Raw genomic sequence first — 25,216 nt, forward strand, 5'->3', positions numbered from 1 at the left:
TCTTTTTATGGAGCTCAGATTTGGATATACCTTGACATTGTAAAATAACACAACAGCGTAGAAAATAATTTCTTACCATGCGAGAGAGGGTTCTTAGCTTAGGAGCCCAATATGTTTTGAAATATCCCAGTAAGTGCTGTGTTAGGTATTTGAATAACAACTATGTATTTTTTGAGCCAGAGCAGCTCAGGGAATTCTTGATTGGTCACTCTCAAAATATTCCCAGATTGGGATCGACATAAAAGTAATTAGGTTGCTCTCCTACTGGATTTCTTTGTAATTAATGAATAATGTGTATTCGCTCAAGTAATTCTATTGTTCCCCTTATTTCTTTTATTTAAGGTACATATACTTAAAGTTATATGTTAAAAAATTAAATGGAAATATGTCTGAGAATTTTCTATTTAGGTGCATGTACAGTGTTCCAATTAGAAGCATTTCATGTAATTATGTGAAATTTGGAAAATAAAAAATTAAAAAATATGGTGCGGATTTTAAAAGGCCTGCGCGTAAATCCTTCTGGATTTACGCGCGCAGGGCCCTCGTGCGCCGGCGCGCCTATTTTGCATAGGGCACCAGCATGCGTAAAGCCCCGGGATGCGCGTAAGTCCCGGGGCTTTCGAAAAGGGGCTGGAGGGGGCGTGTCCGGGGGCGTTCCCGAAACGACGCAGCATTTCGGGGGGGTGCCGCGGCGTTTTGGGGGCAGGCCCGGGGGCGTGGTGCCGGCCCAGGGGCGTGGTCGAAGCCTCTAGACCAGCCCCCGGGACCGGAGGACGAAGCGGGGCTGCTGGCTGGCGTGCGCAAAGTTACGCCTGCTTTCAGCAGGCGTAACTTTGCCAACAAAGGTGGGGGGGGGGTTAGATAGGGCCGGGGGGGTGGGTTAGGTAGGGGAAGGGAGGGGAAGGTGGGGGGAGGGCGAAGGAAAGTTCCCTCCGAGGCCGCTCCGAAATCGGAGCGGCCTCGGAGGGAACAGGCAGCGTGCGCTGGCGGCGCGTGCAGGTTGCACAAATGTGCACCCCCTTGTGCGCGCCGACCCCGGATTTTATAAGATACGCGCGGCTACACGCGTATCTTATAAAATCCAGCGTACATTTGTTCGCGCCTGGTGCGCGAACAAAAGTATGCGATCGTGTATTTTTTAAAGATCTACCCCTATGTTTGCATTAACTGTCTTTTGAACTATCCCCTATGTTTGAAGGGAAGGAAGATTTATTCTGCCCTTCCTCCATCTGAGCTGATTTTTTTTCCCATTTTGGGTTCAGTTAATATTTTTATTACACTTGGAGCTGATGGCCCTTGGTATTTGGAAGTCATTAAACCAAACCCACCAAAGAGTGAGGTCTTTCATCCAAACAGAAACAGAAATGTGGGAAGTTTCATCTAAGGAAAGGGATCCCAGTAAAGTACACTACAAGAAGGAAACAATGAAGATATAAAGGAAAGGCTACAAGAACTTAGTTGCTGCTGTGGAATGTGTTAGATAATGTGGGAAGTGAGGTGCCCATCAGGTGTTGCCTAAGGGGGTATAGTAATTAAAGAGGATTTTTGAAAAGGATTTATGCTGGGACTAAGTTCTGATTAAATATTGTAACAATCAATTTCTAACCACCTCCAATGGGAAGAGCTAAGAATTTAAGTGAGAAATTAAGAGGGATTGAACTGCTTTCAATTTAAAGGAATATTGGACTTTAAGGAGTTGGAGAAAAAGAAGGAATTCAATGTAAATTTAGAGGGAGAGATATTCAAAAGCCATTTAGATGGATAACTCACAGGTTGCCTGTCTAAATGGCTTATACAGCATATTCTGCCTCTTATCTGCCTAAATTATAGCCAGATATGTTGTTATCCAGTTATAATTTAGCCGGATATAAAAGGGGTATTCTGGGGGCATTCCGGGGAGGGTTCCCGTTATCCAGCTAACTTAGCTGAATATCGGGTATATCCAGCTAAGATAGCACCATTACTTTAGACATGCTTGGAAGCATGTGTATATTCATTGGCACAGCTAAAATTATTCAGGAAAAGTTACCCACATAACTTTAGAGGTAATCAGCCATATTAAAATATAGCTGGTTAAGTCACAAGAAAAAAATGATCTCCAACCCCCTCCCCCAAAATAATTCACAACAATGTTGGCGCCTAACATCTGATTCCCCCTCAAGCCCCCAAATAATAACTTTGCCTCAGCAGCAGCCCAAGATCCCCCTCCAATCTCTGCCACCACAAAGGAAAATAAATCAGCTGCCTCCAGTCCCCTTCCTGATCCCCCCTCCAGCATCAGTCATAACCCTTACCACTATCCTCTTACCCCACCCAGAAAACCCCTCCCTCCAGTCTCCCGAAGCATGCTCTTAGCACTGCTGGTTGCATCCAGCATTATACTGATGGGGGAGGGACTTCAGGTCACTATGGCAGTGAGATTGATGGGCATTATTTTGGAGATGGGAGGCATTAGGATACTAGATGCTGATTTTCTGTGAATTATTTTAGGGGATGGGAGGATTGTGCTTGCTTGACATTTTTTTGTGACTTAACTGGCTATATTTGAATATAGCCGCTTAGGTCTCAACTTATCTGAGTAAATGTGCCTGAACAACTTTAGACCTGCTCTGGACCACAACCAGATTTGCTCAGATAAACTTATCTGGATAGCACCGAATTTCAGTGCTACCCAGCTAAGTTTCAGCTTCCCCAACAAAATACTGGCTTTTATCCAGGTAAAGTTTAGTAGGATAATAATAGGGATGTGCAGAGGGATGCCATACGTTGCATTCGGGATTCGTATTCGTCGGGGGGCAGATATGCTGCATTCGGCAAGGGGGCCCCCGATACGTTTATACGTCAATTCCTATTCGTTTCCACGCTAAAATTAAATTAACTACAACCCCCCACCCTCCTGACCCCCCCAAGTCTTACCAAAACTCCCTGGTGGTCCAGCAGGGGGTCCGGGAGCCATCCCCTGCACTCAAACCCTTGGCTGCCGGTTTCAAAATGGTGCCGATAGCCTTTGACCTACTATGTCACAGGGGCTACCGGTGCCATTGGTCAGCCCCTGTCACATGGCCATTGGCGCCATCTTGTGCTCCTACCATGTGACAGGGGCTTACCAATGGCACCGGTAGCCCCTGTGACATAGTAAGGGCAAAGGCTATCAGCGCCATTTTGAATACTGGCAATTGACGGCCCGAGTGCAGGAGATCGCTCCTGGACCCCCGCTGGACCACCAGGGACTTTTGGCAAGTCTTGGGGGACCCTCCTGACCCCACAAGACTTGCCAAAAATCCAGCGGGGGTCCGGGAGTGACCTCCTGCACTCGGGCCGTCGGTTGCCAGTATTCAAAATGGCGCCGATCACCTTTGCCCTCACTATGTCACAGGGGCTACCGGTGCCATTGGTCAGCCCCTGTTACATGGTAGGAGCACAAGATGGGTCCGATGGCCATGTGACAGGGGCTGACCAATGGCACCAGTAGCCCCTGTGACATAGTAGGTCAAAGGCTATCGGTGCCATTTTGAAACCGGCAGCCGAGGGTCTGAGTGCAGGGGATGGCTCCAGACCCCCCGCTGGACCACCAGGAAGTTTTGGTAAGTCTTGGGGGGGTCAGGAGGGTGGGCGAGTTGTTTAAATTGGCTCCTTTAGGCAGCCGAATAATTTGGCGAAGATTCGTTGTATTTGTGGGGAATCGCAATACATTTCGCTTCCCCATGAATACAACGAATATGGCCCTATATGTTGCGGATTCCCAATTTGTAGGGAACGAATGCACACCCCTAGATAATAACTTACTCAGCTAAAACTTATCCAATCAGAGGAGAAACAATTAAAATGCCAGATTTAGCCAGCTAAGTCCTGAACTTAGCCAGACAAACTTTTTGAATATGGACCTCTGAGTTCCTTGGTGGTACAGAACATATCCTGTTCATTCACTTTCTGTTTTCTGAACCACTCCACCAGTTAGAATGTGGGAATCATAACAACATAAGAAGTTGCCATACTGGGTCAGTCCCAGGGTTCATCCAGCCCATCCTGTTTCCAGCAGTGGCCAAGTACCTGGAAAGTACCCAAACATTAAATAGATCCCATGTTACAAATGACAGTAATAGAAGTGGGTATTCCCTAAGTCAACTTGATTAATAGCAGTGTATGGACTTCTCCTCCAGGAATGTATCCAAACCTTTTTTTAAATCCAGCTACACTAATTGCCCTAATAACATTCACCAGCAACAAATTCCAGAGCTTAATTGTACATTAAACGAAAAATAATTTTCTCTGATTTGTTTTAAATGTGCTTCTTCCTAACTTCTTGTAGTACCCTCTAGTCCTTCTATTACCTGAAAGAGTAAATAACTGATTCATATTTGCCCACAATAGTCCTCTCATGATTTTATAAACCTCTATCATATCCCCCCACCCCCCCCCCAGTCATCTTTTCTCCAAGTTAAACAGCCCTAACCTCTTTAGCCTTTCCTCATAGGTGAGCCGTTCCATCTCATATATCATTTAGATCACCCTTCTCTATACCTTCTCCAGTGCAACTATATCTTTTTTGAGAAGGGGGGGGGGACCAGAATTGTACACAGTATTCAATGTGCGGTCTCACCATGGAGCAATAGAGAGGCATTATGGAATTCTCCATTTTATTCACCATTCCCTTCCTAACAATTCCTAACATGGTTTGCTTTTTTGACCACTGCAGCACACTGAGTCAAAGATTTCAATGTATTATCCACTATGATGCCTAGATCTTTTTCCTGGGTGGAAACTCCTAATATGGAACCTAATATTGTGTAACTAGATCATTGATTATTTTCCTCATATGCATCACCTTGTACTTGTCCTCATTAAATTTCATCTGCCATTTGGATGCCCAATCTTCCATTCTTGCAAGGTCATCTTGCAAATTATCACAATACACATGTGATTTAACATCTCTGAATAATTTTGATTACCTCACCCATCATATCCCTTTCCAGATCACTTATAAATATATTGAAAAGCACTGGTCTAAGTACAGATCCCTGAGGCACTCCACTGTTTACTTTTTCCACTGAGAAAACTGACTATTGCTACTCTCTGCTTCCTGTCTGTTAACCAGTTTGCAATCCACAAAAAGACATCGCTTCCTACCCTATGATTTTTTTTTATTTTTCTTAAAAGCCTCTCATGAGGTACTTTGTCAAATGCCTTCTGAAAATCCAAATATATTACATCTACTGGTTCCCCGTTATCCACATGTTTATTAACCCCTTCAATAAATGTAGTAGATTTGTGAGACAAGACTTTCCTTGGATAAATCCATGCTGTCTGTGTCCCATTAAACATTGTCTATCTATATGTTCTGTGATTTTGTTCTTTAGAATAGTTTCCACTATTTTTCTCAGATTTGACATCAGGCTCACCGGTCTATAGTTTCCCGGATCACCCCTGGAACCATTTTTAAATATCAAGGTTACATTGGCCACACTCCAGTCTTCAGGTACAATGGATGATTTAATCATAGGTTACAAATTACTAGTAATAGATCTGCAATTTCATTTTTTTAGCTCTTTCAGAACCCTGGGGTGTATACCATCTGGTCCAGATGATTTGCTATTCTTCTGTTTGTCAATCTGGCCTATTATATCTTCCAGGTTCACTGTGATTTGGTTCATTTCATCTGAAACATCACCCTTGAAAATGATCTCTGGAATTGGTATCTCCCCAACATCCTTATTAGTAAACACGGAAGCAAAGAATTAATTTAGTCTTTCTATGATGGCCTTAACTTCCCTAAGTGCCCCTGTAACCCCTTGATCATCTAACAGTCCAATCGACTCCCTCACAGGTTTCCTGCTTTGGATATATTTTAAAATTTTTATTGTGAGTTTTTGCCTCTACAGTCAACTTCATTTCATGTTCTCTCTTAGCCTCTCTTATCAATGTTTTACATTTAACTTGACAATGCTTATATTTTTTCCTATTTTCTTCAGATGGATCCTTCTTCCAATTTTTGAAGGAAGTTTCAATAATCCCAATAAATATTGCATTAATTGAAATCTCACGTGGCTGCACTGCCAAATTGGTTAGCTTCCCTGATTTCTCTTAGCATTTCATCATCCATCTCATCATTTTGGCTAGGTGATGGACATATACTTTTCTCACTATACTTTTAGCGAACACGCATGGGATTTCTTCCCATAAATATTCTACTGTGCATTTAGACTCTTGTACGATCTTTATCCTGTTGGACATAAAGCACCACCCCCCAACCAAATTGATTCTCCTTATCATTGTGATATAATTTGTATCCTGATATAGCACTGTCCCATTGATTATCCTCCTTCCACCAGGTCTCTGAGATGCCAATTGAGTCTATCTCATCATTCACTGCTATACACTCTAACTCTCCCATATTACTTCTTCGGCTTCTGGCATTGGCAATCAGATATTTCAAGTTGTGTTTTTTGTTTGTATTAACCTGCTTTTTAGTTAATAGGGATAATCTAGAATCCTTTAGCTCAGGTGCTTCTTTACTTATAGGCACATTGACTACTTTTTCTTTTATTGAAACCTCTCTGTTGGGATGCCTTAACTCTTCTTTGTCATTAGTATCCTGCAAGATACCTTCCTCTGAAACATGTGCTCCTGAGCGACTGTCGGCGTTCCACCTTATTCTAGTTTAAAAGCAATGCTATCTCCTTTTGGCACATCATTCTAGTTCCACCCTGGTTGAGGTGGAAGGAGTGGAGGAGTAGCCTAGTGGTTAAAGCAGTGGCTACAAACCAGGAAACCAGCGTTCAAGTCCTGTTGTCACTCCTTGTGTCACTTTACCCTCCATAACCTCAGGTCCCTCTGGGGATAGAGAAATACCTACAGTACCTGAATATAATCCACTGTGAAAAGTGGAATATAAATTTTATAAACTATTCAGAAAAGACTCCATTTTACCTCACATTCAGGCCAATACAGTACAGTACATTCAGGCCAATACAGTACAGTCCACTCCGGTGGAGCACACTGTTAGCATACGTTTTCAGCATGCTATTTTTACCCCTTATACAGTAAGGGGTCATAGCATGTCGAAAATGCACGGCCAAACCCCCTGAAACTAATAGCGCCCACAACATGCAAATGCATGTTGATGGCCCTATTAGTTATTCCCGCGCGATACAGAAAGTAAAATGTGCAGCCAAGCCGCACATTTTAATTTCTGCCAGCACTAGAAAAGTGTTCAGAAAAGCAGAAAAAACTGCTTTTCTGTACACCCTCCGACTTAATATCATAGCAATATTAAGTCGGAGGCCCCAAAAAAAAAAATAAAAAATTAAGAATTTAAAAAAAAAAATTTTAAATGTGCCTGCGGCCCGCAGGTCGGAAGACGGATGCTCAATTATGCCGGTGTCCATTTTCCGAACCCGTGGCTGTCAACGGGCTCGAGAACCGATGTCGTAAAAATTGAGCGTCGGCTGTCAAACCTGCTGACAGCCACCGCTCCTGTCAAAAAGGAGGCGCAGGCCCGCCCCCCATTTCGGCCCCCCGCCCCTCATTTCCTAAAGTATCGCAGGCCTGCGATACTTTAGAAAATGAGGCCCTTAGTTTGGTACTTTTGTACTCATGTAAGTTTAAGTGTATGTTTTAAATTTTGAACATCCGCTTTAAATTTACACAGTCGCAAAAGTAGCCATTGACATTGCTGTTAGGCAGCTTTCTGAAGTTCGAATGCTCACAGGCGTATTAATTTTAACCATTGTCTTAATACATTAAATTTCTAAAGTTTCTTTCACTCTCTATACTGTAAGTTCTATTGAGAAGGGATCTTATGTGTTTTTGTACAGCGCTGTATATGCTGAATAGCACTATAGAAGTGATCAGTAGTAGTAGTAATATGTTGCTGATCGGTGACTTTGAGTTTTTAGTTATTCTTGTTGTTTTTGAAACATCTGATTACCACATAATAAGAATAAAATCTAAACCTCATCATGTATAATTTCCGGAGCAGATGCCAGGGGACAATAAAATAGATACTGTATAATGCAGTCAGCTCACAATCTTTTGTCAGATCACTCCCTTAGCTTTGCATTCTATTTTTTACCTGTAGTACCTGACAGCTGAACAAAGTGATCTGAACCTGTGAACTGGGAGGCACACAGCAGGAGCTGTCTTGTTTCTCTTAACCATCGGGACACTAAATATATAACTTACAGTATTTTACAGTATGCATTTACATTATTTTCACCAGTGGATTAGATTTTAATTTCAAAATGGTTCCAAGCTATAAAGTGAGATGGTAAGTAGTTATGTAAAACACACAGATCTTGCATCTTTTCCCCATATTGATTTCGGTGCTACAACAAATCTTATACCTGATGAATAGTGAATATCAGTCACGAGAGGTGTTACTTCCTGCAGGTACTGAAATGAACAGGATCCAGAGCAGCTGGCTGGGATATCATTCACATGTACAGTAACCTACAGGAAAACAAGACCGCATTGCAACCCTTTATTATTTTTAATCATTCATATAGCACATACCAGATGTACACAGTACTGTATATAATGGACAGACCACACACCTTGGAGCTTACAGTCCATTCAAGATGGATATACAAAATACACAACATAAAATTGAATAAGAAACTTTGAGTTAAGACAGTAAAGTCATAACTATAGAAGGGAGAGTGGGGCTGAGATAAGGTTATGGGTGGAAGTGTGCTGGCTAATTTGAGAATATCCTTTAAGGGTCATAGTAGGGGATGAAATCCCAAAGGATTGATTTCCAAGATAAGTGGATGGGAAGAAAAAGATAGGAAAAGTAATTCCCCAAAATATTGTGAAGTAGGTTGGCAAGTGGGGGTGGGACTAGAATCAATATATTTAGTTGGTTTCCTGTGAGCTAAAAGTTGGAGAGCATTAGAAACAGGAAGGAGAAATATAGTGGAGATGGAAGGAGTGATGTTGATTTAGGGCAGTCTTAAGTCACTTGAAGTCTTGCAGAGGGTAGGGACTACTTCAATTCATTCAATCATATCCTACAGTATATAGGCTATATAAGGAAAGCTGCTCTGGGGTGGGTGAGTGAAAGGGTAGGATGAATTATAACACACAGCACCCACCAATTAGCAGTTGTACAGCAGCAGCAAAAGATCATCAGAGAACAGAGAGAAATTCAGATAGAAAGCACTTCCAGAAACAAATGTTATAATCAAAGATAATCAGGAACAAGAGCTACATTCTGTGCAGCTCAGCTGAAAAGTCTGTCTCAGCCTTTTAGGCATGATAGTAATTTCCATTAAAATCCCCATGCTAAATCTATACATCTCAATTGTTATTTTGAATCCTTCCTGAGGATCAAAATAAGACAGCTGACCCCATACCCTAAATGACAGGGAGAATTTCCTGCAGGTCCTTCAAGGGTAGAAGGACCCTTCCCTCTTCTCCACTCTTCCTGCAGGAGCCCCACCACCTGACCACACCCTGTGTAGTGCTAATGGGATCACTATACTTCCTGAGCCCCTCACCAGGAACATTATGTAGCTTTTTAGTGCTGTAGAGGGGCTGCAGAAGCTTCTGCCTTGTGCCTCTACCTCCAATGGGAAGATCAATGGCTGGGGGAATGATGAAAAGATCTCTGCTTCAACGGCAGGGGCTATGATGAAAAGATGATTTATATTCGGACAACAACCAACAAGGACTGAGTTGCACAGGCTGGATAAACATGTGTGGGAGTAGCTTGCAATGATGGCGGATACTACCCCTAAACAATTAGCTAGATACTTCACTTAGATGCAGCTCCAGCACTGATACCCCTAACCAATTAGCTAGATACTTCACTTAGATGCAGCTCCAGCACTGCTAACTACATCGATGGCGGGGGTGGAAATGAAATAGATCGATGGCGGGGGTGGAAGGGAAATAGAACAAAAAAGTCACTTACAAGGGACAAGAGCAACAGATACGTATGGGGGGGTGAAAGCTTGCTGGGTAGACTGGATGGACCATTTGGTCTTCATCTGCTGTCATTTCTATGTTTCTATGAGCAGCCTTAGAGGGTAATACGCAGACACTGGCATTCATCATTTCTTACCTGACTAATTTCACTAGCAGTGGCCAGCATGTCGCCAAAGATTGGCCCAATAAAAACACCACCATCATACACAACACGAGTTTCAACTGAAGGATTAAGACCAGTGAGGTTTTCAGCAAAAACCTGTAATCATTAAAATATTAAATGCTGTAGTTTAAAATATTAGCAAAATGAATGGCTGCACAATTTTTGTTTGAATTGGAGATAGAGAGATTATATTGACATCTGAAGAAGAGGTCTGATAAGAAGCTCATGTAACACAACATCTTTATTGTTGGCCCTTTACACAGTCTCAGTATCTAAAGACTTCGGTTTTCTCCAGGGCCAATACAGCTACTAGAACACTATATTTAGGTAAAGAGAAAAGAGGTTGCATCAGGAAAAATGTCACTGTAAATGATAAAATACTCAACAGTATTTCTATGGCATTAAATGCTCATCCTCTGACAGTAAATTACTGGTGCATGAAAGTAAACATTATTTATACAGTCCTTTTAATCACACATTTTTACTGCTGTGGGTTCTAGTATTAAAAGGAAATAACTCAACTCTCCTACTGATAGAAAATGAAAGCAAGAATCAGTATAGAAAGGAATACAAGGGGAAACCTCCAGAATGTCAGAACAAAACTCACCTTTTACATTATAAGGCACACTGGTGTGTAGTAGGGGAAACGGAAAGGGACTCTGTGGGCCCTCCTACCAGTTTCCACATGCAGCAACCTGACTCTTTCTTTCTGGGCAGGCCAGTTCCTCACACTGATGTGGGATTTGACAAATCCTACAGCAAGGGCCAGATTACAGCTACAGAATCAGAATCCTGATGTCTTATAGGGGTGTGCATTTATTTGAAACAAATGCATAAAATGCAACACATGAGGCCCGTTTTGGTTTGTTCCAAATGGAACCTCGCAAAAATGGCCTCTCACAAATTTTTGGGCATTTCCAAAATTTGGAGGTATTTTGTATTTGTGGCATTTAAAAAAAAGACAGGTCTCCTGTGGCCTTTGAAACTTCCTCCCACCCAGAAAAACATGGGGGTCCAGCGGGGCTCAGGCACCTGGACCCCCAGGTGCCTGAGCCTGCTTAGTTGGGCCTCCCAAAGCCCCTCTGAATCTCATTCCCAGCCCATAAAACGAATCCAACCCAGGCCCAAGTCCAGCCCAGCCAGGGCCTGCTGGGTCCATCCCGCCCCACTGCTGCCAAGTGTAAAGGTGCCAGGGCCGGGGAGCTCCTACTCCACCCCCCCCCCCCCACCCCCAATTACCTCCTAAATGTAGCTGAATGACTTGACCCGGATATTCAGTGGGACAAACATCACACTGAGTATACTTGCCTAAAATTATTTGGCTACATGTATTCATTTAACTTAAAAACCCAACCAGCTATGTTTGAATAAAACTGTTAGGTTTCAAAGTTATCCGGCCTCATGTGGCCAGATAACTTGCCAGTTAACCAGCTATATTCAAAATACAGCTGGATAAGGGGCAGCAAAATGAAACCAAAAAATGAACAACATCAACCTCCCCACTCCAGAAAAAACAAATAGTTACAGCCGTAGCACCTGACCCCCCTCTCACCCTCAATCCTCCAAATTAAAAAAAAAATAATCGGTGGGAGCTAGCTCCCCTTGGCCAGACCCCACCTTCCTTCCCCATGTTTTGCAGAAATGGACGACCGCTCCCAGCTGGGGATTTGGAGAGCAGGGAGGCTCGGGTGGGGGTGGAGGGGTAGATCCGTAATATGGGATAAAGGTTACGGGTCGGTAGGGGTTGAACTGGATCATCTGTTTTCTACAAAAAACATGGAAGGAAGGGGGAGGGTCTAACCTCGGAGTGCTAGCCCCACTGCTTTATTGTTTTTTTAAATTTGGGGTGTTTGGGGGTTGGGCACTACTGCTGCAATTATTTGCGAGTGTTTTCTGGGTAAGCAGAAAGGGGGATCGAGCCTAAAGATCCCAAAATATTCTTCTTTTATTTCATTTTACTGCCACTTAACCAGGTAAATTTTGAGTACAGCTGGTTAAGTGGCAAGTTATCTGGCCACATGTGACCAGATAATTTTAGGATTGCTGTGAGACAGTTTTTATCATTTAACCTCATCCTTTAATATAGACCATAGAGCTGAATTCTAAGATCATGCAGTTGAAAACCATTAACGGCATAGTGGGACTCAAAGTAGGTCATATGTGACTGAATCATTTTTCTCGGTCAGCATCATTGTGCAGGACACCAATATTATGGTATTTAATTGGACACTGAAGGTGTATTATCTCATCAAATGAATTATAAGTCAAATCATAATACTTACACTGATCATATTAGGTAAGTCACCAACCATTGAGGTCCACGTAAGGGTATAGATGTTGTGGTTACAAGTGCTCAAATCTTTGATGACAGTGAAATCACTGGCATTGATGTACTGGGCAGTGAAACTATCAGAATTGCTCTGCAGGAGCTCCTTGAGGTAATGGGAAGAGATATTTACTGGAACTCCTAAATGAGAAATGTAAAAAGGATATACAAATGTAAATTGATAGGTGTTAAACAAAAAAACATACAAAAAGGATCTGTCTGTGACTAAGCATCAGGCATAGCTCCAGATCTCTTAGGGGCCGATGCAATAAGGGTGCGTAGAAAGCGGGCGCTGAACAGTCAGCGCCCGTTCTCTTAATGCGCACATGGTGCCCCAAAGGGGGGGGTGGGCGCCACGCAATATTTAAATTAGGGGGTCACGCTAGGAAGGAGGTGCTAGGGTCGCTTGCGCAACTTAGCGCCTCCTTCCTAGCATGACCCGCCATGGCTGCCTGTCTGCCAGTAATGAAAATGGCCCCCGAGTTTACCGGCGTTGGTCTTCATAACTCGGCGGTCTGCCGAGTTTTGTTTTTTATTTTTACTTTAAAAAACAAGTACAGAAAAGCAGTTTTTTCTGCTTTTCTTTACTTCTTTTCAATACGCTCAGCTACTAACGCCTGCTCCAGGCAGGCGTTAATAACTGAGCGATAAATGTGTGTCTTAGATGCACATTTATCTTTTTGCATTGGGAGTAAATGAGTAATAGGCTCATTCACATGCATTTGCATGTGATGAGCGCTATCTGATTCACTCCGCATTAAATAGGCGGTAATCCCCTTATTGCTTTAGGGAATTGATTAGCACCTATTTTACCTTCATCTAACTGTTCGTAACGAGTGCGCTCGGGATATTGCATCGGCCCCTTAGTGTTCAGAAAATGACTAACAATATGGAGATCCATTTTCAGCCACTGGAGAGCTGGCATAGTTAGTCAGATAACCTTTTCCAGCTAACTGGGATATTCAGCAGCATGAATGTATCGCCGAATAAACCCATCTATCTAAAAATTAGCTGGATAAGTTTAGGACTGCTCTCTGATTGTCCTTAAATTATCTTGCTATGTTAGCCAGATAATGTTGAAAATTGGTGTCATCAGGTAATTTAGGGGGTTATTTTCTAAAGTGTTATCGCGTGCGAAAAGGGCATTTTCGCATGCGATATCTTGCAAATTAGGGGGAGGGGAGGAGTTGGGGTGGGAAGGGGCGGAGTCGGCGGTGTCTTTGCTGCCGGCGATAATGTTATTAACATTATCGTCGGCAGTAGCACGCCAAATAGCACCACCTTTCATGGCTGTGGGCTTTCGCAGGCCCCCCCTTCGCTCCCCCCCCCCCGCTCCCATTTTCGCAGATAACGATGCTGCAGCCCAAAACACCCCAGACCACCCTTGACTTAGACAGATAAGTTGTCAGACATCTAAAATCTTCTACAGCTATATCCGAATAGTCAAACTACTCAGATTTTTAAATCCTGACATTTATCAGGCTAAGGTTGAACTTAACCAACTAAACCACTTTAAATATTGACCCCCATGGATCTTTGAAGAAGCTTTCAATTCGCAGCCTTCATTTAGGCACCCTGGTAATGAGCTCCCTGGTTTGTATAAAGAGCTGGTGACAAACTGATATATTTTAAAATCATCCTAAGAAAACCAAATATTGCCTTATGTTTTCTCTCCCATGTGCTACCTCATTGTTATTACTTTCCTTGGATATATTTACTTGGGATGTGAATCGGGCTTCGGACGATTGAAAATATCGTCGCTATTTTCAAAATCGTCAGAAATCGGGGGCTCCCCCGAAATGATAGGAAAACCCCACGATATTGATTGTGGGGGTTCTCTTATCGTTTTGGGGGAGGGCGGGAAAAACGGCACCCAAAAATAACCCCTAAACCCACCCCGACCCTTTAAAACTAATCCCTTTGCTTCCCCCACCCTCCTGACCCCCCCAAAAAATATTTTACAGGTACCTGGTGGTCCAGTGGGGGTCCCGGGAGCGATCTCCCGCTCCCGGGCCGTCTGCTGCCACTAATCAAAATGGCGCCAGTGGCCCTTTCCCTTACCATGTGACAGGGTATCTGTGCCATTGGCTGGCCCCTGTCACATGGTAGGAGCACTGGATGACCCGCGCCATTTTTAAAGATGGCGCCGGCCATCCAGTGCTCCCTCCATGTGACAGCAGATGCTTCCATAAACTTGCTGGGCAGATTGGATCTAACATCTGGCCCTTTTCTGCTGTCATTTCTCTGTTTCTATGAGGGGGGGGGGGGTTCTCTGCTACACCCATGGCCAAAGCCTGGAAAAGAAACATCCTCCACTGTTAACACATTTATTTGACCTGAGTGATATGCTCTGTTGCCCCATCACCTGCATGATATTTCAGGGCTTCATCAGAAAGAGAACCCAGACTTAGGTCTCTTGTACCAAACTCCAGCTGTTGACATGCAGCCTTACTCAATTAAAGCCACCCCTTCCTTACTTAATCCCAATTTTAGCCCACATGGTTTAGTTCTTCCTAGCATGGTTTCACTTTCTTTTTTAACTCAAAGATTCTTATTTGCTTGTCTTGACTAGATTGTAAGCTCCATTAAGTAGGGACTTTCTCATATGTCTCTGTACAATGCTGCTTACATCTGGTACACACTATACTAATAATTAGTAATAATAATAATAATAATAATAATAATAATAAATCCCAGAATGCTTAGCAATGGTAGATATTATAAGCACAATGGTTCAAATTATCTGTTTTTATAATGGTTAGCATTATAGAGCATGTCATCTGTGCTATTTCTGTTACTTATACTGATAGCTTATTTGGCCCTATAAATTGAAGGCATTCATCATAGCACAAGTACAATTAGTAACTGTATGCATTTTGACGGATCCTCTTATCCTTATACAATAAAGTTCTAGAAATTGCAAAGTAGAATTATAAAATCAAAATCATGTTTGAAAGTATGGTGACAGTGGTAATCCACAGAAATTTTTTTTTTAATTTTTTATTTATGAATTTTCAAAATACAATTACAAGAATATCTTGTCATTTGTAATTACAGAACAAGATTATAATCATCCTGAGGCAAAAGAAACACTAATACAGAAAATTACACATTATTAATACTTGTTCTAAACTAAACAAAGGTAAATTAAGAGAATCCTCAAACAGAAAAACATGAGCGCAATATTCTCAGGAATAAACATTAATATATGCAAGAAAAGTGCAATTGGTATCCCTATCTCTATTCAAACTAACTGGATATTTTAACCCTGAGAAGAATTTTAAGCTGATCTGCATCTATAAATGAATAATTCCCCCCGTATTTGACAACGTCATCTTCAGGGGTATTTTAATAGGAAAAAGCCTTTCTTATCTACTACCTCCTTCCTTAAGGTTAAAACAGTTTTCCTATGGATTTGGGTACTCCTTACTAAATTGGGGAACATCCATATTTTCTGCCCATAAAACGTTTTATATCTATTACAAAAGAAAAATGTCATAATATTATCTTTGTCTGTTATAAAGTCAAATTGGATTAACAATTTGCTTCTATTTTTAATTTCTATATCCTCTTGAGACTTCTGTAATGGATCAGAAATATTAATCAATGGTTCTAAGGGATGCTCCTGCTCTAACCTTTCCACTTCACTATCTGATTGTAATGTCTGTATATGATCTAATTCCTCTTGGTCTTTTTTCCTTACCCCAACATAAAAAGCCCTAATAATTACAGGATAACAATGATCTTGAATCTTAAGAACTTGTGTAACATAAGATTTAAATAATTCCATAGGCCCAATTGTTTTATTATGGGAAAGTTAGTAACCCTTAAATTCAGAGCTCTAACAGTATTTTCTAAATTTTCAAACTTTCTATGAAATTCAACTTCAGTTTTAATTTGATGATCTTGAATCTTTTCAATTTGCACCAATCGATTATCCATTTCACTAATCTTCCTTTGCTGATCTTCTATCTTTTCAGTATTCTCCTTTAATGAATTATTTGTTTCCCTAACCTCTTCTTTTAAATTAACGATTGAGGCATCCAACTTTGCTATATAGTTCCATAAAGTCTCCAGAGTAATATTACCAGGCTTTAAAATAACCGTTCTTGTGGTATCTTGTTTTCTATGTCCAACTGTTTTAACCATAGGTGTACTTTCTTCTTTGGGAATTATTTGGAGGCTTCCAACCTCACTAACTTCTGGTAATTCAAATGATACTTGAGATTCAATCTCCGTAGGTGTTAAACCTTTAAGTTTTTCCTGTTTTCTTCCTATTGAAACTTGATTATTAAAGACTTCTCAGTTAATCCCGGTTCTCCAGAGGGGAAAACCCTTCATTGCCGAGTGGAGGTGGTGTTTCTGGTGCCCCCGGACTTAAAGATGTCTCAATGACCATAAGGGGGCAGGGTTCGCTCTAAATCCTCCCCTAAAGCGGTCTGTTCAACGGGGGCTACTTGAGGGGTTCCAAGCCATTCTGAAACACTCCGCTGCCCAGGTTCAACATTTGCAATATTAGAGGCTGACCTTAACTTGGCCTTCCTCTTAGTATGCAGCATTGTTTTTTTTAAACCACAGAAAATCTGATGGGTAAATATAGGCATTTACAATGTACCCATGATGTTGTGTCTTATTTCTTGATTGTATCATCTGCCAGTTACTTCATATTCTATGTACATTAGAAATCTGCTCTTAAAATGCAAAACCTCTGTTTGCTACAGTGGTTATCTGATGCCTCTAAAGCAGGCATGTCATACTCAAAATAAGTTGAGGCCAATTCTTAAATTGGACCTTAAAAAAAGGAAAGAAGGAAAGAACGTACAGTCCAACCGAGCAGGTGCTATTTTTTACACTATGTTTTTGAGGGCAGAGGGGCTCAACCCTTCCTCTTACACAATCTTCTCCTGCCACTTGTGCACCTTCACACCCTCATGATCCTCTTCCTTCCCTCCTCTCCTGCTTCCTCCCCATACTTTATACAATCCTCTCTCGCCTCTCTCCCTCTTTTCCTCTACCCCACCACATACCAGCTGTGATCCTCTCCTTTTCCCTGCCCACAATCCTCTCCTATTTCTTTCTATCTACAGTCCTCTACTATCACTTTTTCCCACCCATGATATTCTCACCCCTACCTCTCGCCACCAGGAGAAGAGATGTATTACTTACCTGCATCCCTCTCCTCCACCAGCCAGCTTCAGTCTGCAGTTTGAATGGGTGGTGCCAGTAGGTTCTGCGAGACTGCAGGGCTCCTCATGTTCAAAGCACAGAATGAAATCAGACTGCACAGGAGGCAGACACAGGTATTAAGTGCTACCTTTCTCCTGCTTCTTGTAGGGAGGGGGAGAAGATTGTGCTAGCTCTGAGAAGCATGGAAAGCCGCATGGCAGAACTTCACGGGTTGCATACTGCCTGCATGCTTGACAAGCCTATTCTAAACCCTAGTTGAATAATGAGGGTAATTTTATGATATTTAGTAGTCCTAATGGAGAAATTCTGAAATGTATGTGTCTGATGTAATTTAAGAAGTGAATTAGATGGGAAAGGTGGTCTCACTGTTTTCAGTGTGGATGTTACTGATACTAAGGGTATGTGCATTTATGAGAAAGATACATATTTTTACCATTACTAAAAGTATTTTAAAAATCAATTATGTTTGTTTTTTTACATCTTTTGTGAATTCTGAAGCATACAGTATACTGTTTGAGAATGTATATGTGACAGGAATGTACAATAAGCTATCCAACTGATGCAAGCAACTCTAAAAGAAATCTTATCCAAGGCATATAAGTATCCAACATCCTTATAGTTTTTTGTTTTATATTTATTTTGATATTGTATGGCAGGCTAATTTAGTTTGTACATTGCTTTGATTGGTATAATGCCAGAAGGCAGTATATAAGAAGTTATAATAAATAATGAACACAATCTGGATTTCTGAAGTGGGCAAACATTTTCTTGTATTGTCCTTCTGAAAACTCACGGCCTATGGTTCTATTCTACATGCAGTTTTCTTACCTTTGCAACCATTTACTCTTATATATTTGGAGTGTTAGTGACAATTACTTCAAATTAAATCCCATGTTTTACATTACCTGATATCACTGCATTTGACAGCTGAATTCTAACAGTTCCTCCAACAGGTGGTGATGCAACTTGTGACCTTTGAACTGTCAGGTTCACACTTCCGTTTCCATATTCCACAAACTCTGCCAAGTTTCCATCTAATGCATGTTCTTCAGAGGGCAAGCCTCTACTGCAACAAAGAACACATCAATAAATTCAGATATTTTTTACTTCTGATTTGACATTTTCATCCTAGACCATTTCAACTGGATACAAAACACAATTTGTCATATTATAAATTACTATTTTCAACACACCAATCTCATTAGTGATAGATTTTAATCAAATTTTAACTCATTATAGCATTTGATGCATTCACTGATTTTTATGTAACCTCATGTTAGCCACCTAAAACAATAACTATTGAATGAGGCAGAATACAAATTTTTAAATAAATAGGTTATTTTCTTTCATGGTTTTCATAACCTCCTTTCCCCCTTCTTTGGGGTCACCTTTAGGCAATGCAGGGGTGGGAAAACCTGTCTGCAGCCCCAGAGTTTCACTGGGGAATAGCAAATTCTAAGAGGCCCAAGGGGGGATTCACACACACACAAAAATTGAAGGCCCACACAAGAAGTGTTGTTTCAAATAGGAAGTAAAGGAATTTTTTTTTAAAGAACAAATTTCAAAATCCAGAAAATTAGGGAAAATAAGTTGAAAAAAATTGAGAAATACAGTCCAGCACTCAATATCAAAGGAAATTTCTCAGTCCACTCACAAATAGCCTCACAGCTTTTGTTCACAATTCTTTTTCTCCTCAGAATCTGGGCCCCATTAAGGTCCTTCTCTTTCCTCAAGACCACACTGAAGATTACAGACTGGAAAAAATTATCATCTCACATATTTCCTCAACTGTGGGCTTTCCCAGGGAGAACTGGTCCCTGAAAACTTGGGGGTCTTATCCTCTTTGGATGATCCTCATCTGAACTGGAGGGAGTTCTCTACTGCTCTTCCAGCAACTTCTTCAGTAGATATCTATCCCTGAAGTCCTCAACAGCTAGCTACCAACAATGTAAACTCTATCCAGTCCTTGTGGAATCACTTTTATATCCTTTCTCCCAGACTCATCCTACTGCACAAAACTTCCTTAATCCATACCTTCTTAGTACGCCACATACTGGAAAGTTCCACATTGTAACTAATAGTACCTTGCTAGTGAACTCAATAGGGGGGTCACACATCTATAGTAATATAGTGTAACCCTCTCATTGGAGGACCATATAGAAAATTCCATCTCTCAGTTGTGTGTAGTTTTCCAACACATCTAACGTTCTCCAGAGGTAGGGACTACAGGTTGCAGCAGAATACCCCCCACCCCCCCAATATTAATAATACAAGTAATATAAGAAAAATAAGTGCATGCACATTTACAAAACATATTTAGACATTTATACTCTATAGCAGATAGAAACCCATAGCATTATAGTAAAATAATAATTTATTAGCATTGGAAAAAATGGAAAAATAGCTTTTTGCAAATTGTAAACAGAAAATAAAAAACCTCATCTATTTCTTTCAGTTCTCAATTCAAACAAATTAAAAATAAGTTCCTAAAATTCTTTCTAAATTCTGGCAAGAAAAGTACCATATGAGTTTTCAGTTCAATCTCATGTGATTCCTGAATGTTTTAGAGGAAAGTTTCTGCAGTTCAGCAATGATAACACAGTTTCAGAATGCTTGGGAAATGTACTATGACTTATAGAACATAAGAACATAAGGCATGCCATAGTGGGTCAGACCAAGGACCCATCAAGCCCAATATTCTGTCTCCAGCAGTGTCCAATCCAAGTCACAAGTACCTGGCAAGTACCCAAACATTAAATAGATCCCATGCTACTAATGCTGGCAACAAGCAATAGCTATTCCATATTGATTAATAGCAGTTTATGGACTTCTCCTCCAGGAACGTATCCAAACCATTTTTCAACCCAGCTACACTAACTGTCTTAACCATATTCTCTGGCAACAAATTCCAGAGCTCATTTGCATTTTGAGTGAAAAAGAATTTTCTCTGATTTGTTGAAAATGTGCTACCTGCTAACTTCATGGAGTGCCCCTAGTCCTTGTAGTATCCAAAAGAGTAAATAACCATTTTACATGTACTCGTTCAAGTCCTTTTATGATTGTAAAGACCTCTATCATATCCCCTCTCAGCCATCTCTTCTCCAAGCTGAACAGCCCTAACTTCTTTACTCTTTCCTTATAGGGGAGCCGTTCCATGCCCTTTATCATTTTGGTCACTCTTCTCTGTACTTTCTTCAGTGCAACTATATCTTTTTTGAGATGCGGTGACCAGAATCGCTCATAGTATTCAAGGTGCGGTCTAACCAGGCATTATGACATCCTCTGTTTTATTTGCCATTCCCTTCCTAATAATTCCTAACATTCTGTTTGCTTTTTTGACCACCACAGCACGCTAAACCAATGATTTCAATGTAATATCAAATATGATAATGAAGGAGTCTGAAGGCTTCAACCTGACACAGGACTTCATGTACCAGAATTCCCTGCTTCATGACGGGTTTACTTACAGTCTGCAATACAGCTGTAATTAGGACATTGAGAAACTCTGTCAGCACATTGCACATTTTCATTTTTTTGGCTTCGCTGTTCTTATTCTCTGATAAGCTTTCACTGCTGTAACCTAGATTAGAACAATGGATGTATTATGTGATGGGCTGTATTACTGCAGACTCGCGAATTCCTTTCCAGAACTGCAAGTCCCAGCAGCCTCTCCTGCAGAACATGGGAGAAGTTTCACGAAAGTTCCAGGGTGTCTAGGGAGGGGATCAGTAGCCCCTTCAGCCGGAATATGCTTGCTCAGCAATGCTTAGAACGCATGTGTAAAAGATAAGAACTGTAAAGTGCATAAGAGTCTGTTCCTGAAGGGGAGGGGCATGCAGTTGTACTAAGCCTTTGTCTTAGCTGCATCTTGCTAGCAATAAAAGTCTATCTTTACGGATCAGTTGTCTGGGCCTCCTTACTGACTAAAAAGAGACGGTTACATTTGGCGAGCCAGCCAGGAGGTACCAGGGATGCTATTTTAGCCGAGAACTGAAAGAAATAGATGAGGTTTTTTATTTTCTGCTTACAATTTGCAAAAAGCTATTTTTCCATTTTTTCCAATGCTAATAAATTATTATTTTACTATAATGCTATGGGTTTCTATCTGCTATAGATCTTTTTCCCAGGTTGTAACTCCTAAAATGGAACCTGACATCATGTAACTACAGCATGGTTTATTTTTCTCTATATGTATCACCTGGCAGTTGTCCACATTATATTTTATCTGCCATATGGACACCCAATCTTCCAGTCTTGCAAGGTCCTCCTGCAAGATTGTGATTTAACTAGTTCGTGATTTAACTACTCTGAACAATTTTCTCATCTGCAAATTTGATCACCTCACTCATCATACCTCTTTCCGGATCATTTATAAATATATTAAAAGCAGCAGTCCAAGTATAGATCCCTGAAGCACTCTATTGTTTACTTTGTCCATTGTGAAAACTGACCATTTAATCCTACTCTCTGTTTCCTGTCTTTTAACCAATTTGGAATCCACAAAAGGACATCTCCTCCTATCCCATGACCTTTTAGTTTCATTAGAAGCCTCTCATGAAAGACTTTGTCAAACACCTTCTGAAAATCCAAATACACCACATCTACTGGTACACCTTTATCCACATGCTTATTCCCCTTCATAAAATGTACCAGATTTGTGAAGCAAGACTTCCCTTGGGTATATCCAAGCTGGCTATGTCTATCTATTTCTCTGTGATTTTATTTTTTATAATAGTTTCCAAAATGTTTCCCAGCACTGAAGTCAGGCTCACCTGTCTATAATTTTGAGGATCACCACTGGAGCCCTGTTTATATATTGGGGTTACATTGGCCACCTTCCAGTCTTTAGGAACAACAGATTATATTAATGAAAGGCTACAAATTACTTGTAATAGGTCTGAAATTTCATTTTTTAGTTCTTTCAGAACCTGGGATGTATACCATCTGGTCCAGGTGATTTGCTACTCTTCAGTTTGTCAATCTGGCTTACTACATCTTCCAGGTCCATCATGATTTGGGTCAGTTCATCTGAATCACCACCCTTGAACAGGTATTTTCCAACATCCTCCTCAGTAAACACAGAAGCAAAGAATTAATTTAATCTTTCTGCATTGGCCTTATCGTCCCTAATTGCCCCTTTAATCCCTCAGTCATCTAACAGTCCAACTGACTCCCTTGCAGGCTTCCTGCTTTGGATATATTTTTAAAAGATTTTATTATGAGTTTTTGCCTCTATGGCACCTTCTTTTCAAATTCTCTTTTAGCCTGTCTTATCAATGTTTTATATTTAACTTGCCAATGCTTAGGCTTTTTCCTATTTTCTTCAGATGGATCCTTCTTCCAGTTTATGAAGGAAGATCTTTTGGCTAAAATAGCCTCTTTCACATAACCTTTTAACCATACCAGCAATCATTTGGCTTTCCTTCTACCTTTCTTAATGTGTGGATACATTTGGACTGCATTTCTAAGATGGTATTTTTTTTAAAATGTCCATGCCTGTTGTACCCTCTTAACCACCATTCTAGCTGCACCTTTCAGTTGTTTTCTAACTATGTTTCTCATTTTATCAAAGTTTCTCTTTTGAAAGTTTAGTGCTAAAACTGTGGATTTACTTATCTCTCTTCCACTCATTAATTCAAATTTGATCATGTTATGATTGCTATTGCCAAACTCCCCATCACTGTTTCCTCTCTCACCAAATCCTACACTCCACTAAGAATTAGATCTAAAATAGCTCCCTCTCTCATTGAACCAATTGTTCTATAAAGCTTTCATTTATTCCATCCAAGAATGTTATCTCTTTAGCATGTCCTGATGTTATATTTACCCAGTCAATTTTGAGAAAACTGAAATCTCCCATTATTAGTTCCCTTACTAGTTTTTCCCTAATTTCTCATAGCATGTCATCATCTGTCTCATCATTTTGGCCAGGTGGATGGCAGTATATTCCTAACACACATGAGATTTCTACCCATAAAGATTCTATTGTGCATTTAGTCTCTTGCAGGATCCTTATCTTGTTGAACTCTGTGCCATCCTGGACATAAAATGCCACCACCCCACAAAATTGCTCCTCCCTATCATTGAGATATAATTGTATCCTGGTATGGCACTATCCCATTGGTTCTCATCCTTCCACCATGTCTCTGAGATGCCAATTAAGTCTATCTCATCATTCACTGCAGTACACTCTATCTCTCCCATCTTACTTCTTAGACTTTTGGCATTGGCATATAGACATTTCAAAGTGTGTTTTTTGTTTGTATTGATAGCCTGCTTTTAAGTTGACAGGTATAATTGGGAATCTTTTAGCTCAGGTGATTCTTTACTGATAGGTACATGGACTACTTTTGCTTTTATTGGAACTTCTCTGTTGGGATACCCTAATTCTCCAGCTTCATTAGTATCTTTCAAAGATACCTCACTCCGAACCTTGTGCTGTTGAGCGACTGTCAGCTTTCCTCTTTGATTTAGTTTAAAAGCTGTTCTATCTGCTTTTTAAAGTTTAGTGCCAGCAGCCTGTCCCCATGTTGATTAAGGTGATAAATGTCCCTGCAGAAAAGGTTCTCACTTCCCCAAAAGGTTACCCAGTTCCTTATAAAACTGAATCCCACTGTTATGTCGGCCAGCCACAGAACCCGCGGCCGGCCTTCCTCATCTTTTGCCACTGCCCCTGCAACGCGGAGGGAGTGCCCTCGGCGCTGCCCTCCTCTCCATGGCCCTGCCTGCAGTCCTCGGCCTCGTGGCACAGTGGAGATGCTGCCACTGTCCCCCTCATGAGCCCACATCACAGCAGAGATGCCGCAGTCAATTACCTCTCCTCTCTGGGTTTACCCAGGCGTGCACGCACTCCTCTCTATTTGTTTTAAAGGGCCCGCGGCACGCTAAGGCTGCCGGCCCTCCTGGATGATGTCACTCACCTGGCCTATTTAAGGCAAGCTCCGACAGTCAGAGTTTGCCTTTGCAACAGGTTCCCTTGCTCCCTATTGCCTCCAGGCGATTCTTCAAGTTCCTGAGTTCTTTTACCTTTGAATTGCTTCCTCGAACCTCGACCTCTGCTTTCCCTGACCACACCGTTGACTCTCTCTGAACCTCGACCTCTGCTTTGCCTGACCACGCCATTGACTCTCTTTGAACCTTGACCTCTGCTTTGTCTGACCACGCCGTTGGCTCTCTCTGAACCTTGACTTCTGCTTTGCCCGACCACGCCATTGACTCTCTCCATGACCTGACTTCAGCCTTGCTTGCCACTATGTCCAGATTGCCGCCAGCCCTGACTCAAGCTTGCTCCACGATGCCTCTTCAGCCTATGTTCTGGACTTGGCCTATTCAGGCTTCAGCCTGCTCTTGCTCAGGCACCCCCTGTCTGGCTTTGTTCCTTTGGCGCCCGAGTCTCTGGGACACTACCTCGTCCAGAGCTAGACTGTACTTTCTCTCTACTTCTGTCTCTGAGCTGATCTCTATCCTTCCACCAATGATGACATATGGAGGCCCACCTAAGTCCAGCGGCCCCGGCACCCAAAGGCTCAACCCATGGGGAACGAGGGCTGGTATTGGCAAAGCACCAGCTGGCCTCTATACATCAGCCCACTTTGCCTGCCGACGGCAGTGAC

The 25,216-nt window shown here is 41.5% G+C and overlaps 1 protein-coding gene across 3 annotated transcripts in view; it reads right to left on the bottom strand.

Annotated features, from left to right (window-relative positions):
• The window catches only part of PKHD1 (PKHD1 ciliary IPT domain containing fibrocystin/polyductin), a 1,284,809-nt gene that overhangs the window by 1,082,009 nt on the left and 177,584 nt on the right, over window positions 1-25,216 (bottom strand). For all 3 annotated transcript variants that reach the window (XM_029596114.1, XM_029596113.1, XM_029596115.1), the window contains 4 exons: window positions 18,509-18,669; window positions 12,373-12,557; window positions 10,064-10,186; window positions 8,343-8,448 (listed from right to left, as the gene is read on the bottom strand). In XM_029596114.1, the coding sequence (XP_029451974.1) occupies window positions 8,343-8,448; window positions 10,064-10,186; window positions 12,373-12,557; window positions 18,509-18,669 (575 nt within the window). The remainder of the gene's footprint in view (window positions 1-8,342; window positions 8,449-10,063; window positions 10,187-12,372; window positions 12,558-18,508; window positions 18,670-25,216) is intronic.

This window comes from Rhinatrema bivittatum, chromosome 3, assembly GCF_901001135.1.
Source record: "Rhinatrema bivittatum chromosome 3, aRhiBiv1.1, whole genome shotgun sequence".
NCBI classification, from domain to species: domain Eukaryota; kingdom Metazoa; phylum Chordata; class Amphibia; order Gymnophiona; family Rhinatrematidae; genus Rhinatrema; species Rhinatrema bivittatum.